This window comes from Herpailurus yagouaroundi, unplaced genomic scaffold (genome assembly GCF_014898765.1).
Source record: "Herpailurus yagouaroundi ecotype Mexico unplaced genomic scaffold, PumYag 77, whole genome shotgun sequence".
Classification (NCBI taxonomy): Eukaryota; Metazoa; Chordata; class Mammalia; order Carnivora; family Felidae; genus Herpailurus; species Herpailurus yagouaroundi.
In genome coordinates this window covers 41,581,773-41,600,512 of record NW_024412388.1, presented here as the reverse complement: position 1 = coordinate 41,600,512, position 18,740 = coordinate 41,581,773, and the positions used below count along the sequence as shown (strand labels likewise).

The 18,740-nt window shown below is 37.8% G+C and overlaps 1 protein-coding gene across 8 annotated transcripts in view; it reads right to left on the bottom strand.

Moving 5' to 3' along the window:
• OSBPL9 (oxysterol binding protein like 9) overlaps positions 1-18,740 on the bottom strand; it is a 194,087-nt gene that overhangs the window by 142,339 nt on the left and 33,008 nt on the right. For all 8 annotated transcript variants that reach the window (XM_040470213.1, XM_040470216.1, XM_040470214.1 and 5 more), the window contains exon 2: positions 9,151-9,201. In XM_040470213.1, the coding sequence (XP_040326147.1) occupies positions 9,151-9,201 (51 nt within the window). The remainder of the gene's footprint in view (positions 1-9,150; positions 9,202-18,740) is intronic.

Here is an 18,740-nt window from a genome sequence, read left to right as displayed (position 1 = left end):
GTAGTATTGACATTTTGACAATATTTATTCTTCCAATCCATGAGCAGGGAATGTCTTTCCATTTCTTTAAATCTTCTTCAATTACCTTCATAAGCTTTCTATAGTTTTCAGCATACAGATCCTTTACATCTTTGGTTAGATTTATTCCTAGGTATTTTATGCTTCTTGGTGCAGTTGTGAATGGGATCAGTTTCTTTATTTGTCTTTCTGTTGCTTCATTGTTAGTGTATAAGAATGCAACTGATTTCTGTACATTGATTTTGTATCCTGCGACTTTGCTGAATTCATGTATCAGTTCTAGCAGACTTTTGGTGGAGTCTATCGGATTTTCCATGTATAATATCATGTCATCTGCAACAGGCATCCCAACTTTTAAGACATACACTCAAGAGACAAAACATCTTTGAAAATCAACTGGACTTGCATCTGGAGACCCACAAGACTCCAGCAAGCTGGGAAACTGCTCCTAAAAGGCTCAAGTGCTCTGATTCACCCACCCCAAGGCCCAGCTCACAGACAGCTGATCACACCCAGACTTAAAGTGAAGGAAGCTCACCTGCTAATATTGAAGCATCAGCCTAACAGACAGGCATCTAATTTAATACACACATCTAAAAGCCTCTTGGAATATTATCCACGGATAGAAACTGGTGGATGCCATTTTCACACTCTCCTTTTGCTATGTTGGAGAGTATCTCTTGGAAGGGAGCTTTTACATATGTCTAGTGCCCGACTGTGGCAGGCTACTGCGTAGGAGATGCCTCTTGATCTGGAGGCCAGGGGAGCTTGCACTCCTTGTCCCATAGGACTGTAATAATCAGTGTCACCCAGAAAGAAGAGTATACTCATCTGCTGCTCTGATTTTTGCAATTTCTACCAGGGGACCCCTCTATATCACCTTACTTTGGTAACCAGTGGGGTTTACATTTGTGGGTCCCACAGTCTGTAACCAACAGAGAAGAAATTCTTAAATGGTTACCACCCCAAGTACAAGAGGCAACAGACCCAGGAGCTCAGTCTTTCTGTGAAGGAAACTAGCTAAACATCAGGACTACAGCCTGAGGGGCTTTTAATTAAACATGCATCCTGGGATGAACTGTAATCCTTTCCCGATACCTTGGAGGGTGGCCGCTACCTTCACATTCATCTTCTGCCACACACCAGAGCACCAGTGTCTCCTGGACGGAAGCTTTACACATGTCTGGTACCCTGGTTTTTATGCCTGAAGCCCAGCCAGATTTTCTGGCTACTGCCCAAGGAATGTCCTTTAATTACCTGGCTCTAGTGGCCAGGGTGGGTTGCATTGCTGGGTCCCACAAGATTGTGGTAAGAGAAGAGATGGGTCTTGGCAGGCTACAACTACACAAACAGCAGATTAGGGCACACTCCCCAATCTTTCTGTGAAGGGGACCCCTTTGCTCATCCAGTAGCTTTGGTTTGAGAGGCAGGCTTCACATGTGGCATATATTTAGTGACCTATGGAGCTGTTCTCAGGAAACAGGCTGTGGACACCATCTTGGCCCTCTTCCTCTACCTGCTCTAGTTCGCTGGTATCACCCAAAAAAAGAGCTCATACATGCATCTGCAGCCCCAATTTCTGTGTGACTGACATCCAGGGGATGCCTCCAGATGGCCTGGCTCTGATGGCCAGTAGGGCTTACATTTACAGTCCCAAAGGACTGTATATAATTGCATACTTTTGAGGGGGGAGGTTATTAATTTTTTTAATGTTTATTTATTTTTGAGAGATAGACAAAGCATGAGTCAGGGAGGGGCAGACAGAGAGGGAGACACAGAATCCGAAGCAGGCTCCAGGCTCCGAGCTGTCAGCACAGAGCCCAACATGGGGCTTAAACTCACAAACCGTGAGATCGTGACCTGAGCCAAAGTCAAGCGTTTAACGAACTGAGCCACCCAGGCATCCCTATAATTCCATACATTTAAAAGTTCACACCTCAGGGTCTGGCTTCCAGTCAGTTTGAATATAGGTGCTGAGATCCTCCCCTTTGGGACACTGACAAGTCTTGGCACATCCTAAACTACTGGGAGCTATTACAAATATAACAAGCTGCTTGGACAAGCATTAAGGTTTGAAAGACAACCAAGAGCTAAGGAAGGGTTGAATGACAAGTTTCACCTCCTACATGAGGCCACTCCTTCAAGACTGGGAGAGGTGGGTGAGAGTCAAGCAAAATGAAAAAATCAGAGTATGTTCCAAATGAAAGACCAAGATAAAACCTCAGAAAAAAACCCTTGAAACAGAGACAAGTAATATACCTAAGAGTTGAACTTAATAGTCATAAGGATGTGGGGAACCTGGGAGACTTAGTCGGTTAAGCACCTGACTTGAGATCAGGTCATGTTCTCACAGCTCGTGAGTTTGAGCCCCACATCAGGCTCTGTGCTGCCAGCTCAGAGCCTGGAGCCTACTTCAGATTCTGTGTCTCCCTCTCTCTGCCCCTCTCCTGCTCACACCGTTTCTCTCTCTCTCTCTCAAAAGTAAACATTAAAAAAAAAAAAATAGTCATAAGGATGCTCACCAAACTGGAGAGAAGAATGGATAAACATAGGGGGAACTTAGAGAAATAGAAAATATGAAAAAGTACAAAATAGAAGTCACAGAACTGAATACACTAATTGAACTGAAAAATACTTGAGGTGTGTTTCAGTGGCCCAGTCGGTTAAGTGTCCAACTCTTGATCTCAGCTCAGGTCTTGATCTCAGGGTCATGAGTTCAAGCCCCACATTGTACTCCATACTAGACATAGAGCCTACTTAAAAAAAAAAAAAAAACAACACTCAAGGGGTTCAACAGCAGATTAGATGAAGCAGAAGAAAACATCAGTCAACTTGAAGACAAAGCAGTGGAACTCACCCAAGCAGAACAGCAAAAGGATGAAAAAAAGGGAAGACAGTTTAAGGGACATATGAGACATCAAATAAACTAACATTTGCATCACAGGGCTCCCAGAAGAGTGAGAGAAAGGGGCAAGAGTCTTATTTGAAGAAATAGTGGTTAAAAATTTCCCTAACCTGGGGAAAGAAACAGACATACAGGTCCAGGAAGTACAGAGAGTTACCAATAAGATGAACCCAAAGATATCCATATCAAGACACACTATAACTAAAATGTCAGGGCACCTGGGTGGTTCAGTTGGTTAAGTGTCCAACTCTTGGTTTCAGCTCAGGTCATGATCTCACAGTGTGTGGGTTCAAGCCCTGCATCAGACTTCACGCTGCTGAGGTGGAGCCTGCTTGGGATTCTCTCTTCCTCTCTGCCCCTCCCCTGCTTACATGCATGTTCTCTCAGAATAAATAAACTTTTATTTATTTTTAAAAAATTTTTTTGATATTTATTTATTTTTGAAGGAGAGAGAGATAGAGTGTGAGTGGGGGAGGGGCAGAGAGAGAGGGAGACACAGAATCTGAAGCAGGCTCCAGGAGCTGTCAGCACAGAGCCTGACGCAGGGCTCAAACTTACAAGCCGCGAGATCATGGCCTGAGCCAAAGTTGGATGCTCAACTGACTGAGCCACCCAGGCACCCCAGAATAAATAAACTTTTAAAAATAAATTAATAAAATATCAGAAGTTACAGAGAGAATCTTTTTTTTAATTTTTTTTAATGTTTATTTGTTTTTGAGAGAGACAGACAGAGTGCAAGCAGGGGGAGGGGCAGAGAGAGAGGGAAACACAGAATCTGAGGCAGACTCCAGGTTCTTGAGCTGTCAGCACAGAGCCCAATGTGGGGCTCCAACTCACAAACCACGAGATCATGACATGACCCAAAGTCAGACACAACCAACTGAGCCACCCAGGCACGCCAAAGACAGACTCTTAAAAAGAGACTTGTGATATACAAGAGAACTCATGTAAGAGTTTTTAGCAAAAACTTCATAGGTCAGAAGGGAGTGAATGTTATATTCAAAGTGCTGGAAGAAAAAACTTCCAATCAAGAATACTGTACTCAGCCAAGTTATCATTCAAAAGTTCAGAAGAAAGAGAATTTTCCAGGCAAGTACATGATAAAGGAGTTCGTCACCATTAAACTGGCCTTTTACAATGAGAAAGAATGAAATATGGCCTTTTGTAGCAATGTAGATGGAACTGGAAAGTATTATGCTAAGTGAAAAAAGTCATACAGAGAAAGACCGATACCATTTTCACTCTTATGTGGAGCCTGAGAAACTTAACAGAAGACCATGGGGGAGGGGAAGGGGAAAAAAAAGAAAGAGAGGGAGGGAGCCAAACCATAAGAGACTCTTAAAAACTGAGAATAAACTGAGGGTTGATGGGGGGTGGGAGGGAGGGGAAAGTGGGTGATGACCATTGAGGAGGGCACCTGTTGGGATGAGCACTGGATGTTATATAGAAACCAATTTGACAATAAATTTCATATTTAAATAAATAAACAAATAAATAAATAAACAAACTGGCCTTTTAATTAATGTTAAAGTGACATCTTTAAGCTGAAAAGAAAAGGCACCATCTAATAACAAGAAAACATATGGAAGTAAAAAACTCACTAGTAAGGCTAATATATAGTAAAGGTGAGAGATTAACCATTTATAAAGCTAGTATAAAGGTTAAAAGACAAAAATAGTAAAACTAACTATAACTGCAATAATTAGTTAAGGGATACACAAAATAAAACGATGTAAAGTATGACATCAAAAACATAAAACATGGTGGAAGGGTAACAAAAATGTAGAGTTTTTATAAGTTGTTATTGACTTAAAATATGCTGTTATATATAAAGACTGTTATTTGTGAACCCCATGGCCAACTGCAAAGCAAAAACCTAAAATGAAAAAGTAATCTAAACATAATACTAAAGAAAGACATGAAACCACAAGGGTAGAGAGCAACAGAAAAGAACAGAGAGGAACTACAAAAATAACCAGAAAACAAATAACAAAATGGCTATAAATACATACTTATCAATGATTACTTTAAATGTAAATGAACTAAATTCCCAATCAAAAGACAAAGAGTGGCAGAATGGGCTAAAACACACACACACACAAAAACAACAACTAGACTCCTTTATATGTCACCTGAAAGAGACTCACTTCAGATCAAAGGACACATGCAGACTGAAATTGAAGGGACAGAAAAAGATATTCTGTACAAATGAAAATCAAAAGAAAACTTGTTTAGCTATCCTTATATCAGACAAAATAGACTTTAAAACAAAGACTGTAATAAAAGACAAAGAAAGGTATTACATAATGATAAATGGGTCAATCCAAAATAGGATATAACATTTGTAAATATTTTTGCACCCAACATAGGAGAACCAAAATATATAAAACAAATATTAACAAACCTAAAGGAAGAAATTGATAACAATACAATAATAGTAGGGGACTTAAATATATTTTCATTAATGGATAGATCAACCAGACAGAAAATCAATACAGAAACACTGGCCTTAAAAGACACATTTGGCCAAATGGACTTAATAGATAAATAACAGAACATTCCATTCAAAAGCAGCAAAATACACATTCTCCTTAAGTGCACATGCAACATTCTCCAGGATAGATCCCATTAGGCCACAAAACAAGTCTCAATACATTTAAGAAGACTGACAACATATAAAGCATCTTCTCTGAACACAATCATATGAAACTAGAAATCAACTTGCAACATTGTGATTTATGAGAAATATATTTTGGTCTTCTGTATAACCAAATACATATTTCTCATAAATCACAATGTTGCAAGCGATTTATAAGAAATTTATAAGAAATATATATTTGGTTATTCAGAAGACCAAAATATATTTCTCATATATATTTATCTTCTTCTATAGTTTCTGACTTACAGCTCCCAAAACCTTTGGATTTTCCTAGGTATTGAGAGTGTGCAGTGTCTTTTGTTAACAAGGCAAATTTTAGAACCCCACATAAGGATGCGGGCTTGTTGGCAGGAGGACCAATCATGTGATTAAACAGTTGGAACTTGTAGTCGACCCCACCTCCAACCATGGAGAGGAGAGAGGTTGGAGGCTGAATCAGCCAATGGCCAAAGACTTAGTCAATCATGACTATGCACTGAAGCTTCCATAAAAACCCAAAAGGACTGGGTTCAGAGAGCTTCCAGGTTAGTGAACACATGGAGATGGGGGGCAGTGGCATGCTTGAAGAGGGCATGGAAGCCCCATACCCTTTATCCTTATCTTGTCTTATATCTCTTTATCTGGCTGCTGATTCATATCCTTTAGTAAACTGGTAAACATGTTTCCCTGAGTTCTGAGTTGCTCTAGAAAATTAATCTTAAATTAATTAAGGAGGAGGCTGTTGGAACCTCCAATCTGTAGCTGGTCCATCAAAACACAGGTAATAGCCTGGGGCTTGCAATTAGTATTTGAAGTAAAGGGTGGAGGGCGGGCTTGCAGAACTGAACCCTTAACCTGTGAGCATTTTTCAGACACATCAATCAATGGAACAGAATAGAGAGCCCAGAAATAAACCCACACATCTATGGTCAGTTAATTTATGACAAAGGAGCCAAGAACATACAATGAGAAAAGAGAAGTCTCTTTAATAAATGGTGCTGGGAAAACTGGACAATGAAACGCAGAAGAATGAAAGTGGACCATTTTCTTATACTGCACACAAAAATTAACTCAAATTGATTAAAGACTTGAACATAAGACCTGAAACCATAAAACTTGAAGAAAACATAAGTGGAAAGCTCCTTGACATTGTTCTGACTCCAAAAGCAAAGGCAACAAGAGCAAAAATAAACAAGTGGGATGACATCAAACTAAAATTTCTGCCTTGCAAAGGAAATCATCAACAAAATGAGAATGCAACTTATTAAACGGGAAAAAATATTTGCAAGTCACCTACCAATAAGAGGTTAAAATCCACAATGTATAAAGAACTCATACACTCAATAGCAAAAAACCCCAAACAACCCAATTTAAAAATGGGCAGAGGATGTGCCCATTTAGACACATTATTCCAAAGAAGACATAGGTGGCCAACAGGCACATGAGAAGATGTTCAACATCACTGATTATCAGGGAAATACAAATAAAAAACATGAGATAGCACCTCATACCTATTAAAACGACTTATCAAAAAGACAAGAAATAACAAGTGTTGTAGAGAACATGGAGAAAAGGAAACCTTGTACACTGTTAGTGGGGATATAAATTGGTACAGCCACTGTGGAAAACAGTACAGTGGTTCCTCAAAAAATTAAATAGAACTATCATATATATGATCCAGCTATTCAACTTCTGGGTATTTATTCAAAGAAAGCAAATGAACAAACAAAACAAAACTCATGGCTACAGAGAACAGGTCATCAGAGGGGAAGAGGGTTGGAAGGTACAAAATGGGTGAAGGAAGTCAACTGCATGGTCATAGATGGTAACAAGATTACTGTAATCATTTTGTAGTGTATACAAATATCAAATTATTATATTGTATACCTGAAAGTAATATAATGCTATAAACCAATTTTACCTCAATAAGAAAGAAAATGAAGGGAAATTTCATAATTGTTTTTATGAAGCAACTAAAAAAAAGGGGGGACAAGAAATAATAAGTGTTGGTGAAGATGTGGAGAAAACATAACTCTCACGTAATGTTGGTAGAAATGTCAATTGGTGCAGCCGCTACAGAAAAAAAGTATGAGGTTCCTCCAAAATTAATGAGAACTACCATATGACACAGCAATTATACTTCTATGTATTTATCTGAAGACCATGAAAACACTAATTTAAAAAGATATATGCACCCCATGTTCACAGCAGCATTATATATAACAGCAAAGATATGAAAATTACTTAAGTATCCACTGGTGGATGAATAAAGAAATTGTGTTATATATATTTCTTTATATATCTGTATGTGTATACACACACACACACACACACACACACTGGAGCATTATTCAACCATAAAAATGAATGAAATCCAGTCATTTGCAACATGAAGTGACCATGAAGCTGTTATGACACGTGAAACAAGTCAAAGAAAAACAAATACTGTCTGATCTCTCTTACATGTAGAATCCTAAAACAACAACAACAACAACAACAAACCACACACCAAGTTCACAGATACAACGAACAGACTGGTAGTTGCCAGAAGCTGGGGGTGGAGTAGGAGAAAAGTTCACTGTTTTTGTTTTTCTTTAGTTTCAATAAATTGAAGGGAAAAAAAAGAATTTGGTTTCTTTAGTTATTTCCCATTTCTGCCAATTAGCTACTGCTAATAAAGACAACAATATGTTTACCAAATATATTCACATCTTCAAAAGTAAACATGCAGAAAAAAGATGGCAGAGAGAAAGCAACAGGAGTCTGAGGAAGAAAAGACTACTAGAAGCTGATTTACCCAGTTATGATAAAGGTAGGCTCATCTTTAGATGTAATGGAGTACTAGAAATTATATCCCCAAGCAAGTACTCTTTCTTGCCTTTAGCAATTTGGATAATGATGGAAACTCCAGTAAGGTAGCCACTAGCCATATGGGGTTACTGGGCACCTGATATGCAACTAGTCTGAACTGAGATATGCCATATGTGTAAAGGACACACTAGATTTTGAGGACTTAATATGAAAAAAAAATGTAAAACATCTCATTAATAATTTTTATTGATTACATGTTGAAATAATAATATTCTGGATATACTGGCCCAAACAAAATATATTATTAAAATTAACTTCACCTATTTGTTTTTCCTTTTTAGATGTGGCTACAACAAAATTTTAAGTTATATATATGGCTCACATTATATTTCTACTGGATGTCACTGCTACTTAGACCCTTATTAAATAGTGTTGAATAGGAAAAAAAAACAAGCAACTATAAGTGGGGATTTTCAGAGTTATTTCTACTCTTTGCTCTACTACCAATACTACAATTCATTTAATTTCTTGTCTCTGACTATAAAAATAGAGGTTAAAGAAAAAAAAATCAGTTGCTGCATTAGTCATGAATACAACATTAAATCAATGACCAAAAAACTGAGTTCTACTCCTGGTTCTGGCACTCATTTTTTTCTCTCTGAGCTTTAGTTGCCTGTCCCAACAATTAGTGAGAAAACTAAACTAAATTTAACTTCCATGATCCATCAAATTTTTTTTTTCATCAAAATTGGTTTCCATAAAATGAAAACATACTCACTCTGAGTCTCACACATCCTCTGCGAGAGCCTCTCATCATTTTGTCCTTGGACTAAAAGAAAAACAAAAACATCCAATGAATAAAAGATTAATAGACTGTTTATAGAATCATCTGGGGATAAAGAGAAAAAAATTATAGTAGTAATATCCCTCCCTTCTCCCTATCCCCCTGCAACCCCCAAAATCATTAAGGATAGGAATTAGTTTCAAATGAATATGTTTTAAAGAGGTAGTGAGGTGGGGCGCCTGGGTGGCGCAGTCGGTTAAGCGTCCGACTTCAGCCAGGTCACGATCTCGCGGTCCGTGAGTTCGAGCCCCGCGTCGGGCTCTGGGCTGATGGCTCAGAGCCTGGAGCCTGTTTCCGATTCTGTGTCTCCCTCTCTCTCTGCCCCTCGCCCGTTCATGCTCTGTCTCTCTCTGTCCCAATAAATAAACATTGAAAAAAAAAAAAGAGGTAGTGAGGATGCTGGTGCACCATTGGTAGAAATGTAAACTGGTGCACCCACTATAGAAAACAGTATTGGAGGTTCCTCAAAAAACTAAAAATACAAATACCATACGATCCAGTAATCCCACTTCTGGGTATTTATCCAAAGAAAACAAAAACACTGATTTGAAAGATACATGCACCCCTATGTTTACGGCATTATGTACAACTCCCAAGAAATTGAAGCAGCCTAAGTATATATCAATAGATGAATAGGTAAAGAAGATATAGTGTGTGTGTGTGTGTGTGTGTGTGTGCGCGCGCGTGTACATGCGTACACGCGCACACACACACACGCACACACAATGGCATATTACTCAGTCATAACAAAGAATGAAATCTTGCCATTTGTGACAACATGGGTTGGCCTATGGGGTATTATGCTAAGTGAAATAAGTCAGACAGAGAAAGATAAATACCATACAACTTCATCTATACGTAAAATATAAAAAAAACACAAACAGAAACAGACTCATAAATACAGAGAACTAGTGGTTGCCACAGGGGAAGAGGTAGGGGGATGGGCAAAATAGGTGAAAAGGATTAAGAGGTATAAACTTCCAGTTATAAAGTAAATCATGGGGATGAAAAGCACAGCATAGAGAACATAGTCAGTAATGTCATAATAACTTTGTATGGTGACAGATGGTAACTATACTTGTGGTAAGCAGTGAGTAATGTATATAAATGTTGAATCACTATGTTGTACACCTGAAACTAATATAATATTGAATGCCAACTATAAAAAAATAAAATGAAAACCTTTTATAGTCTATACAAATAAACCTAACCATAGAACTTTATGTGTGCCTTTAATGTAGCATATATTACACTATAATTTTCATTCCTCCTCATGCCCCTTGACTCTCACTCAGTGTTTCTCATATTTTATGAGTTTGAAAAACACCTAGAAGGCTAAGAATCACCCAAAGGTTTAAGATTCACTCCCAGATGATAACTCAGGCAGATAGAGGACCACATTTTTAGAAACATTGCTTTATCTCTTTTCAATTCCCCAAATGATTCACATTTGGGCATATCTCAGATTTGCCTCTGAGATATCTCATCCAGTGTTCCTCAGTTTGGAATATACTTGACCCTGATTTTCTGCCTTTCGGTCACTCATCAAGCACTTTTCCTTACCTCTGATTTGGATTCCTATCCTGGTTCTCAGAGTCTCCCATATATTCCCCTGTCATCGCATGCACCCTGTGCTATAATGGCTAGTTTACTTGTCTAAGTCACCCACAAGACTGCATATTCCTTAGACAGTAGGAATTGTATCTGATTTATGCTCCAGAACAGTGTCTGGCACACATTAGATGCTCAAAAAATATTTACTAATGAAATACTGCTTACCTTTTAAGTCTCCCTTACTAGACTGAGCTGAGCAAAGGCTATATTCTGCATAATAAGCCTTGTGTTGATATTCAGTAAATATTCCTAAAATTAAATTCAGTCATGCGCAATAAAGTGAAACCTCAAATAATCAAAGTTTTAAGAAGATTTAACACCTCCACAACTGAAATTTTTCTGTACTCCCCTATGCGAGAGAGAAGTAAAACAAGACAATATCATAAAATTATGTTTTAAAGAAAACTGTTCCACTTTAAGCCACAGATGCCCCACATCCAATGTACTGAGCCACAGGCAAACTTCCAGCTATAAGATGACTATACAGGATTTAACATACAACATGGTTACTATAGTTAACAATACTATATTGCATACTTAAAAGTTACTAATAAAGCAGATCTTAAAAGTCCTCCGCCCCCCCCCCCACACGCAAAGGTTAACTATGTGAGGTGATAGATTATGTTAACTAACCTTACTGTAGTTATCATTTTGCAATATATACATATATCAAATCATCACACTGTACACCTTAAACTTATACAATATTATAATCAATTATACCTCAATAAAGCTGGAAGAAATAAATATTTCTTGGGGATATCTGCATGTCTGTACATAAAGATCTGCTTTATCCCTTTCATTGCCTACAGTACTTTCTATGAACATAGCCTATTTTTTCATTGATTCTAAACTTATGAATGTAACAATATCACAATGATAAATCAAAGTTGACTCTCTTCAAAAAAAAAAAGTACTGAGCCATAGGAATTCACGTTCAAAAATGATTATTAAAGTATAGAAGACAGTCTTCTTTTATTCTACTTAAAATACAAGAAAGACTCATATATTTTATTAAAAAAATTCAATACCAGGCACAGGTGTAAGAGTTCTTTGCTAATAATACAGTTAGCAAAAACACAGTTAACAAAAACATTCCCTAAACAAAAACCTTTACCATACCCTAGACTTATTTTCAAAAGTGTCAAGACAAACACAAAAATAATAATTAGGTTTGAAAATACTCAGTAAGAAATAGAATACAACTCAAGGTAAGAACCAACACATTCATCCTCAATTACTCTCCCACTTTAAAAAATATAATTATAGTAAACAGGAAAAGAGTAAGACAGGCCCCAATGATGGTATCACTGTTAGGGTTATGAATTAGTAAACATTGAAAGAAATAAGTGAAAATAATTAAAACAAATGTAACTAGAAACAATCAGACAAATCCAGAATGTGAAACATCCTACAAAATAATTGGCCTAGACTCTTTAAAAATGTCCAAAAAAGGGGAACCTGGGTGTCTCAGCTGGTTAAGCATCTAACTTTGGCTGAGGTCATGATCTCACGGTTTGTGGGTTTGAGCCCCACATCATCATCTCTGTTGTCAGCACAGAGCCTGCTTCAGATCCTCTGTCCCCTCTCTCTCTGCCCCTCCTTCCTTCCCTCCCTCCTTTCCTCTCTCTCCCTCTCTCAAAAATGAACATTAAAAATAAATAAAAACTTAAAATGCCCCCCCAAAAAAAGACTAGCATGTAAATAATTGCAATACAATAAAAAATAAATTACATGAATACAGGCACAAAGTGATGTGAGCTACAGAAGGCTCCCTGCCATGAAAAAAGATTAGGGAAGGCAATACTGAAGGTTTCAGGTTTCAATCTGGGACTTAAAAAAAAAAAAAAAAAAGATTCTAATAAAAAGAGAGGAGAGGTAGGAAGAAAAGGGCATTCCAATCCAAGGAAACAACACCAGCAAAGGCACAGTTACAGAAAACTCTACACACAAACTATTCATAAGAGAGTAGACTTATAGACCCAAGCACAGAGTGCAGAGGAATGGGGAAAAAGACAAGACTGAAAAAGAGATATTCCCCAATATCCATCCATTCTCTTCTTCTTCCTTTCAGTAATAAAACCTTCCACCCCAAGTTTTAACTGAACACATGGCTTTCCTGTTGGATATTACACTTCCAGCCTCCCTTTCAGGTAGATACAGGCTATTTATCTATATAATGTCCAGTGGGCTATGAATGGAAGCGATGTCTGTAACACATAATGCCTTTATTTTTACGTGTGAGAGACAAAGCAAGCATGAGTGGGTTAGGGGCAGAAGGAGAGAGAATACCAAGTAAGCTCCATGGCCAGTGCAGAGCCCCATGGGAAGCTCGATCTTAGGACAGTGACCTGAGGTGAAGTAAGAGTCAGATGCTTAGGGGCGCCTGGGTGGCTCAGTCGGTTGAACGTCCGACTTTGGCTCAGGTCATGATCTCATGGCTCATGAGTTCGAGCCCCATGTCAGGCTCTGTGCTGACAGCTCAGAGCCCGGAGCCCAGAGCCTGTTTCTGCTCCTGTCTCCCTCTTTCTCTGCCTCTCCTCCACTCAACACTCTGTCTCTCTCTCTCTCTCAAAAATAAATAAGCATTAAAAAAAAAAAAAAAAAAAAAAGAAAGAAAGAAAGAAAGAGTCAGACGCTTAACCAATTGAGCCAGCCAGGCGCCCCTACATTGTGCTTTTAAAAGAAAACTGCTTACAGGGCTCCTGGTTGGCTCAGTCAGAATAGCATGTGACTCTTGATCTTGGGGTCATGAGTTTGAGCTCATGTTGGGTGTAGAGGTTACTAAAAAAATAAATAAATAAACTTTAAAAAAGAAAGAAAGAAAGAAAGAAAGAAAGAAATGCTTAAAAACCCATTTTTCTCAAGCTCACACGGAACATTCTCCAGGAAAGACCACATGGTAGGCCATAAAACAAGCCTCAATAAATTTAAAAGGATGGAAACAATACAAAGCATGTTCTTTGATCATGATGTGTTAAAAGCAGAGCTCAATAACATTGGGAAATTCACAACTATGTGGAAATTAAATGATACTCTTCTAAATAATGAATGGGTCAAAGAAAAAAATCAGAAGGGAAATTAGAAAATATTTGCGATGTGAAAATGAAAACATACCAATACTTATAGGAGATAGTGAAAGCAGTTCTTAGTTAGAAATTTATAACTGTAAAAGTCTGCATTAAAAAAGAAAGATCTGAAATCAAGAACCTAACTTTTTACCTTAAGTAATAACACAAAGTAGAGCAAATAAATCTAAAGCAAGCAGAAGAAAGGAAATAATAAAGGTCACAGCAGAAATAAATGAAATTAGAAAATAGAAAAACCACAGAGAAAAATCAGTGAAACCAAACACTGGTTCCTTGAAAAGATCAACAAAATGGGACAATTTAGCTTTACTAACCAAGAAAAAAAGAGGATTAACATTACTAAAATCAGGAATAAAAGAGGAGACATTACTAACAACGTTACAGAAACAAAAAGGAGTCTGACTAAAGAAGACAAAAAAATCTGAATAGACCTATATAACAAGAGATTGAACTAGTAATCAAAACACTTATCACAAAGAAAAGCCTTGGCCCCAGGTGGCTTCACTGAAAAATTCTATCAAATGTTTAAGGAACTAACAACCTTTCATACCCTTCCAAAATTTCAGAATGAACACTTTCCAACTTTTTCTATGAGTCTAGTGTTATTCTGATACCAAAACCAGACAAAGCTGTCACAAAAAAAGACCAACACCTACTGTGAATAAAGATGCAAAAATCCTTAGCCAAAATACTAGCAAACAAATCCCAGCAACATGCAAAAAGGATTATACAGCAAAACTATTATGGTCTAAATTTGTGTCTCCACCCTTCAAATTCATATGTTGAAATCCTAACCCTCATGATGATGGTATCAGGAAGTAGAACCTTTGGAATAGCCCTCATGAATGGGATTAGTGCCCTTATTTAAAAAAAAAAAAAAAAAAGCCTAGAAGAGCTGCCTTGCCCTTCCACAATGTGAGGTTACAGTGAAAAACAATGGTCATCTAAGAAGCAGGTCCTCATCAGACACTGAATCTACCACTGCCTTGATCTTGGACTTCCCAGCCTCCAGAACTGTGAGAAAAAATTTCTGTTGTTTATAATCTAACCAGTCCATGGTATTTTTGTTGTAGCAACCCAAACATACTAAGACAGTGACCAAGTGGGATTCATTCCAGGAATGCAAGGTTGGGTCAACATATAAAAATCATAATATGCTGTATTAATAAAATAAAGAACAACAGTCACATGATCATCTCAAAAACAGGAAAAGCACTTGCCAAAATCCAACATTCTTTCATGATAAAACCACTCAACACACTCTAGGAATGGAAAGTTACTTCTTCAACCTCATAAAGGGCATCTATGAAAACCCACAGCTAATGTAATAATTACCAGTAATGGACTAAAAGCTTTACACCTAAGAACAGGAACAAGACAAGGATGTCCTCTCTCATCACTTCTATTCAACACTGTACTGCAGGTTCTAGCTGGGAAAATTAGATAAGAAAAAGAAATAAAAGACATCCAGATTGGTAAGGAAGAAATAAAACTATTGGAAGGTGACAGAACCTATATACAGAAAATCCTAAGAAATCCACCAAAAAACTATTGGAGATAATAAATGAGTTCAGCAAATTTTCAGACCACAAGACCAATATATAAAAACCAATTGTGTTTCTATACTCTTGGAACAAAATATCTAAAAATGAAAAACAAACAAACAAACAAACAAACAATTCCAGGTGTGCCTGGGTGGCTCAGTAGGTTAAGCATCTGACTTCAGCTCAGTTCATGATCTCACAGTTTGTGAGTTTGAGTCCCTGCACCAGGCTTTTCGCTGACAGAGCAGAGCCTGCCTTGGATCCTGTCTCCCTCTCTCTCTGCCCCTCTTCCACTCATATGCTCTCTCTCTCTCTCTCTCTCTCTCTCTCTCTCTCTCTCTCTCTCAAACAATAAACATTTTAAAAATCCATTTATAATATCAAAAAGAATTAAAATACTTAGTAACAAATTTAATTTTTAGAAATACAGGGCTTACAAACTACAGAAAGAAACTACAAAGTATTGTTGAAAGAAATTAAAGACCTAAATAAATGGAAAGACCTCTCATGTTCACGGAATGGAAGACTTAAAATTGTTACAATGGCAATACTCCCCAGATTGACAGATTTCACATAATCCCTTATCAAAATCCCAACTGTCTTTTTTGCAGAAATTGATAAACTGATCCCAGAATGGTCAAAACAATCTTCAACAGAACAACAACAAAGTTGGAGAACTCATACTTCTCAATCTCAGAACAATAAAAAACTAGAGTAACAAAGACAGTAATTAGAACAATGAAATAGAATTGAAAGTGTAGAAATAAACTCACACAGCTATGGTCAACTGACTTTTGACAAGGATGCCAAGATCATCTAATGGGGGAAAGAATAATTTTTCTAACAAAGAATACTGAGACAAATGGATATACCCCTATGCAAAAGAATAAAGATGGACCCCTACCCTATACCATATAAAACCATTATACTTATTAATAATAAGCTAAAACTATGAAACTTTTAGAAGAAAACATAGGTATAATTCTTTGTGACCTTGGATTACACAATGGTTTCTTAGTTATGACACCAAAGACACAAGCAACAAAAGAAAAACAAATTGAACATCAAACTTAAAAAAAGCACTTATGCGGGGTGCCTGGGTGGCTCAGTCGGTTAAGCGTCTGACTTTGGCTCAGGTCATGATCTCACAGTTTATGAGTTCGAGCCCCGCCTTGGGCTCTGTGCTGACAGCTCAAAGCCTGAAGCCTGCTTCGGATTCTGTGTCTCCCTCTCTCTCTCTGCCCCTCCTCTGCTCACATTCTGTCTCTCTCTCTCTCTCTCTCAAAAATAAACATTAAACAAAAATTAAAAATAAAAACACTCATGCTTTTCAAAGGACACTATCAAGAAAGTGAAAAAACAAACCACAAAGTGGAAGAAAATATTTACAAATCATACATCTGGTAAGGAACTATTATCTAGAATATATAAAAAACTTAAAATTCAACAATAAAGATAACCCAACTTAAAAATGAGTAAAGGGGGCAGCACCTGGGTGGCTCAGTCGGTAAAGCATCCAACTTCAGCTCAGGTTGTGATCTTGCAGTTTGTGAGTTCGAGCCCTGTGAGGGGCTCTGTACTGACAGCTCAGAGCCTGGAATCTGCTTCAGATTCTATATCTCCTCCTCTCTCTGTCCCTCCCATGCTCATGCTCTCTCAATAATAAATAAACATTAAAAAAAAAATGTATTTTTTTTTAAATGAGTAAAGGATTTGGATACTTCTCCTAAGAAAACCAAATTAACAAAATAATCTCAGCTGGTGATAAGCTAAGAAAATAAGGCAGGGTAATAATCAGAAAGCTGTTGTGGGAAAGTGGGGTTCTACTTTAACGCAGATTGTTTGGGAAGACTGTTAGAGAGTTCATATCTACACTGAGATTTGAATGAGAAAAGCCATTCAAGTGAAGAATCTGGGGGGAAAGTTTCAGGCAGAAGGAAGAGCAGGAAAGGATTCATTAGTAGGCTTGCTCTCCCATTCTCAGCAAGGGCTATTTCAAATTGTCTCCATTCTCCCACCACACACTCTCCCTCAGCACATTTCCACTTGGCTTTCTCACAGGCATTTCAAACCCAACATGTCTGAAACCAACTCACGATTTTCTTTCTCAAATCCTATCTTTCATCCATCCAAAGTCCACCGCCCTACTTCTGTCCCCTAAAAATCTCTCAAATGCTTCTGTTTAATATCATCTCCACTGTAACCACCCTAATTGAGACCTCCATAATCCGTCCCCTATGCTGTATCACCTTCTAACTCCTCTCTCTTTATCTACTCTTCCTCTGCTCTAATCTTTCTCCATACAGTAGCCAGAGGAATCTTTTCAAAATATAAATCTGAGCAGGTCACTACCTTGATTAAAACCAAAATAAACAAGAGGCACCTGGGTGGCTCAGTCGGTTAAGCCTCTGACTCTTGATTTTCGGTCAGGTCATGATCTCATAGTTCCTGGGCTCAAGCCCCACATTGGGCTCCATGCTGACAGTGTGGAGTCTGCTTGGGATTCTCTCTCACCTTCTTTCTCTGGCCCTCCCCAACTCACTGTGCTCGTTCTCTCTCTCTCTCTCTCTCTCTCTCTCTCTCTCTCTCTCAAGATAAATAATAAATAAACTTAAAAAAATAAAATAAATAAGAAAAAAAATATTTCAAGGCTCTACACTGCTCTTAAGATAAAATCCAAATTTCGTAACTTATCCTCCTACAGAGACTGTTTGCCCTGGCCCCAGCCTACCTCTAAAGTCTCCATCATTCCTGCACCCCAGCCAAACTGACCTTTCATTACCTGAACGAGCCAAGTGCTTTCCTGCCTTAGGACTTTTATATAGATTGTTCCCATTGCCTAAAGCACTTTCACTGATCTAGTTTCACTTCATTAACTGGATAATTCCTATTCATCCCTCAGTTCCCTAAGAAGGCAACCTTTACCTGAAGCCCTAGACTAGATTACATAATATTCTCACATAATATTCTTATTTTCCTTCATAGTACTGTGGAGAAAAAACTTCCCTGGATTTCTCAGTGTCACTGTAAAAAGCCCAAGAGTTCGCCAACATTTCCACCTGCCTTATGAATTAGATTTGTTGTTTTCCCCATCTGAAAGAATAATAAAACTTCTTCTATTTACCATTGACAGTTAAAAGGTCAAAGCCTGGAGTAGGTCCCTAGGCTAAGCCCCCAAGGCACCAGGAAGAAGGTACCAAGTATCTCCCTAGGTATTTACATGAAAGAAGGAAAGAAAGAAAGAAAGAAAGAAAGAAAGAAAGAAAGAAAGAAAGAA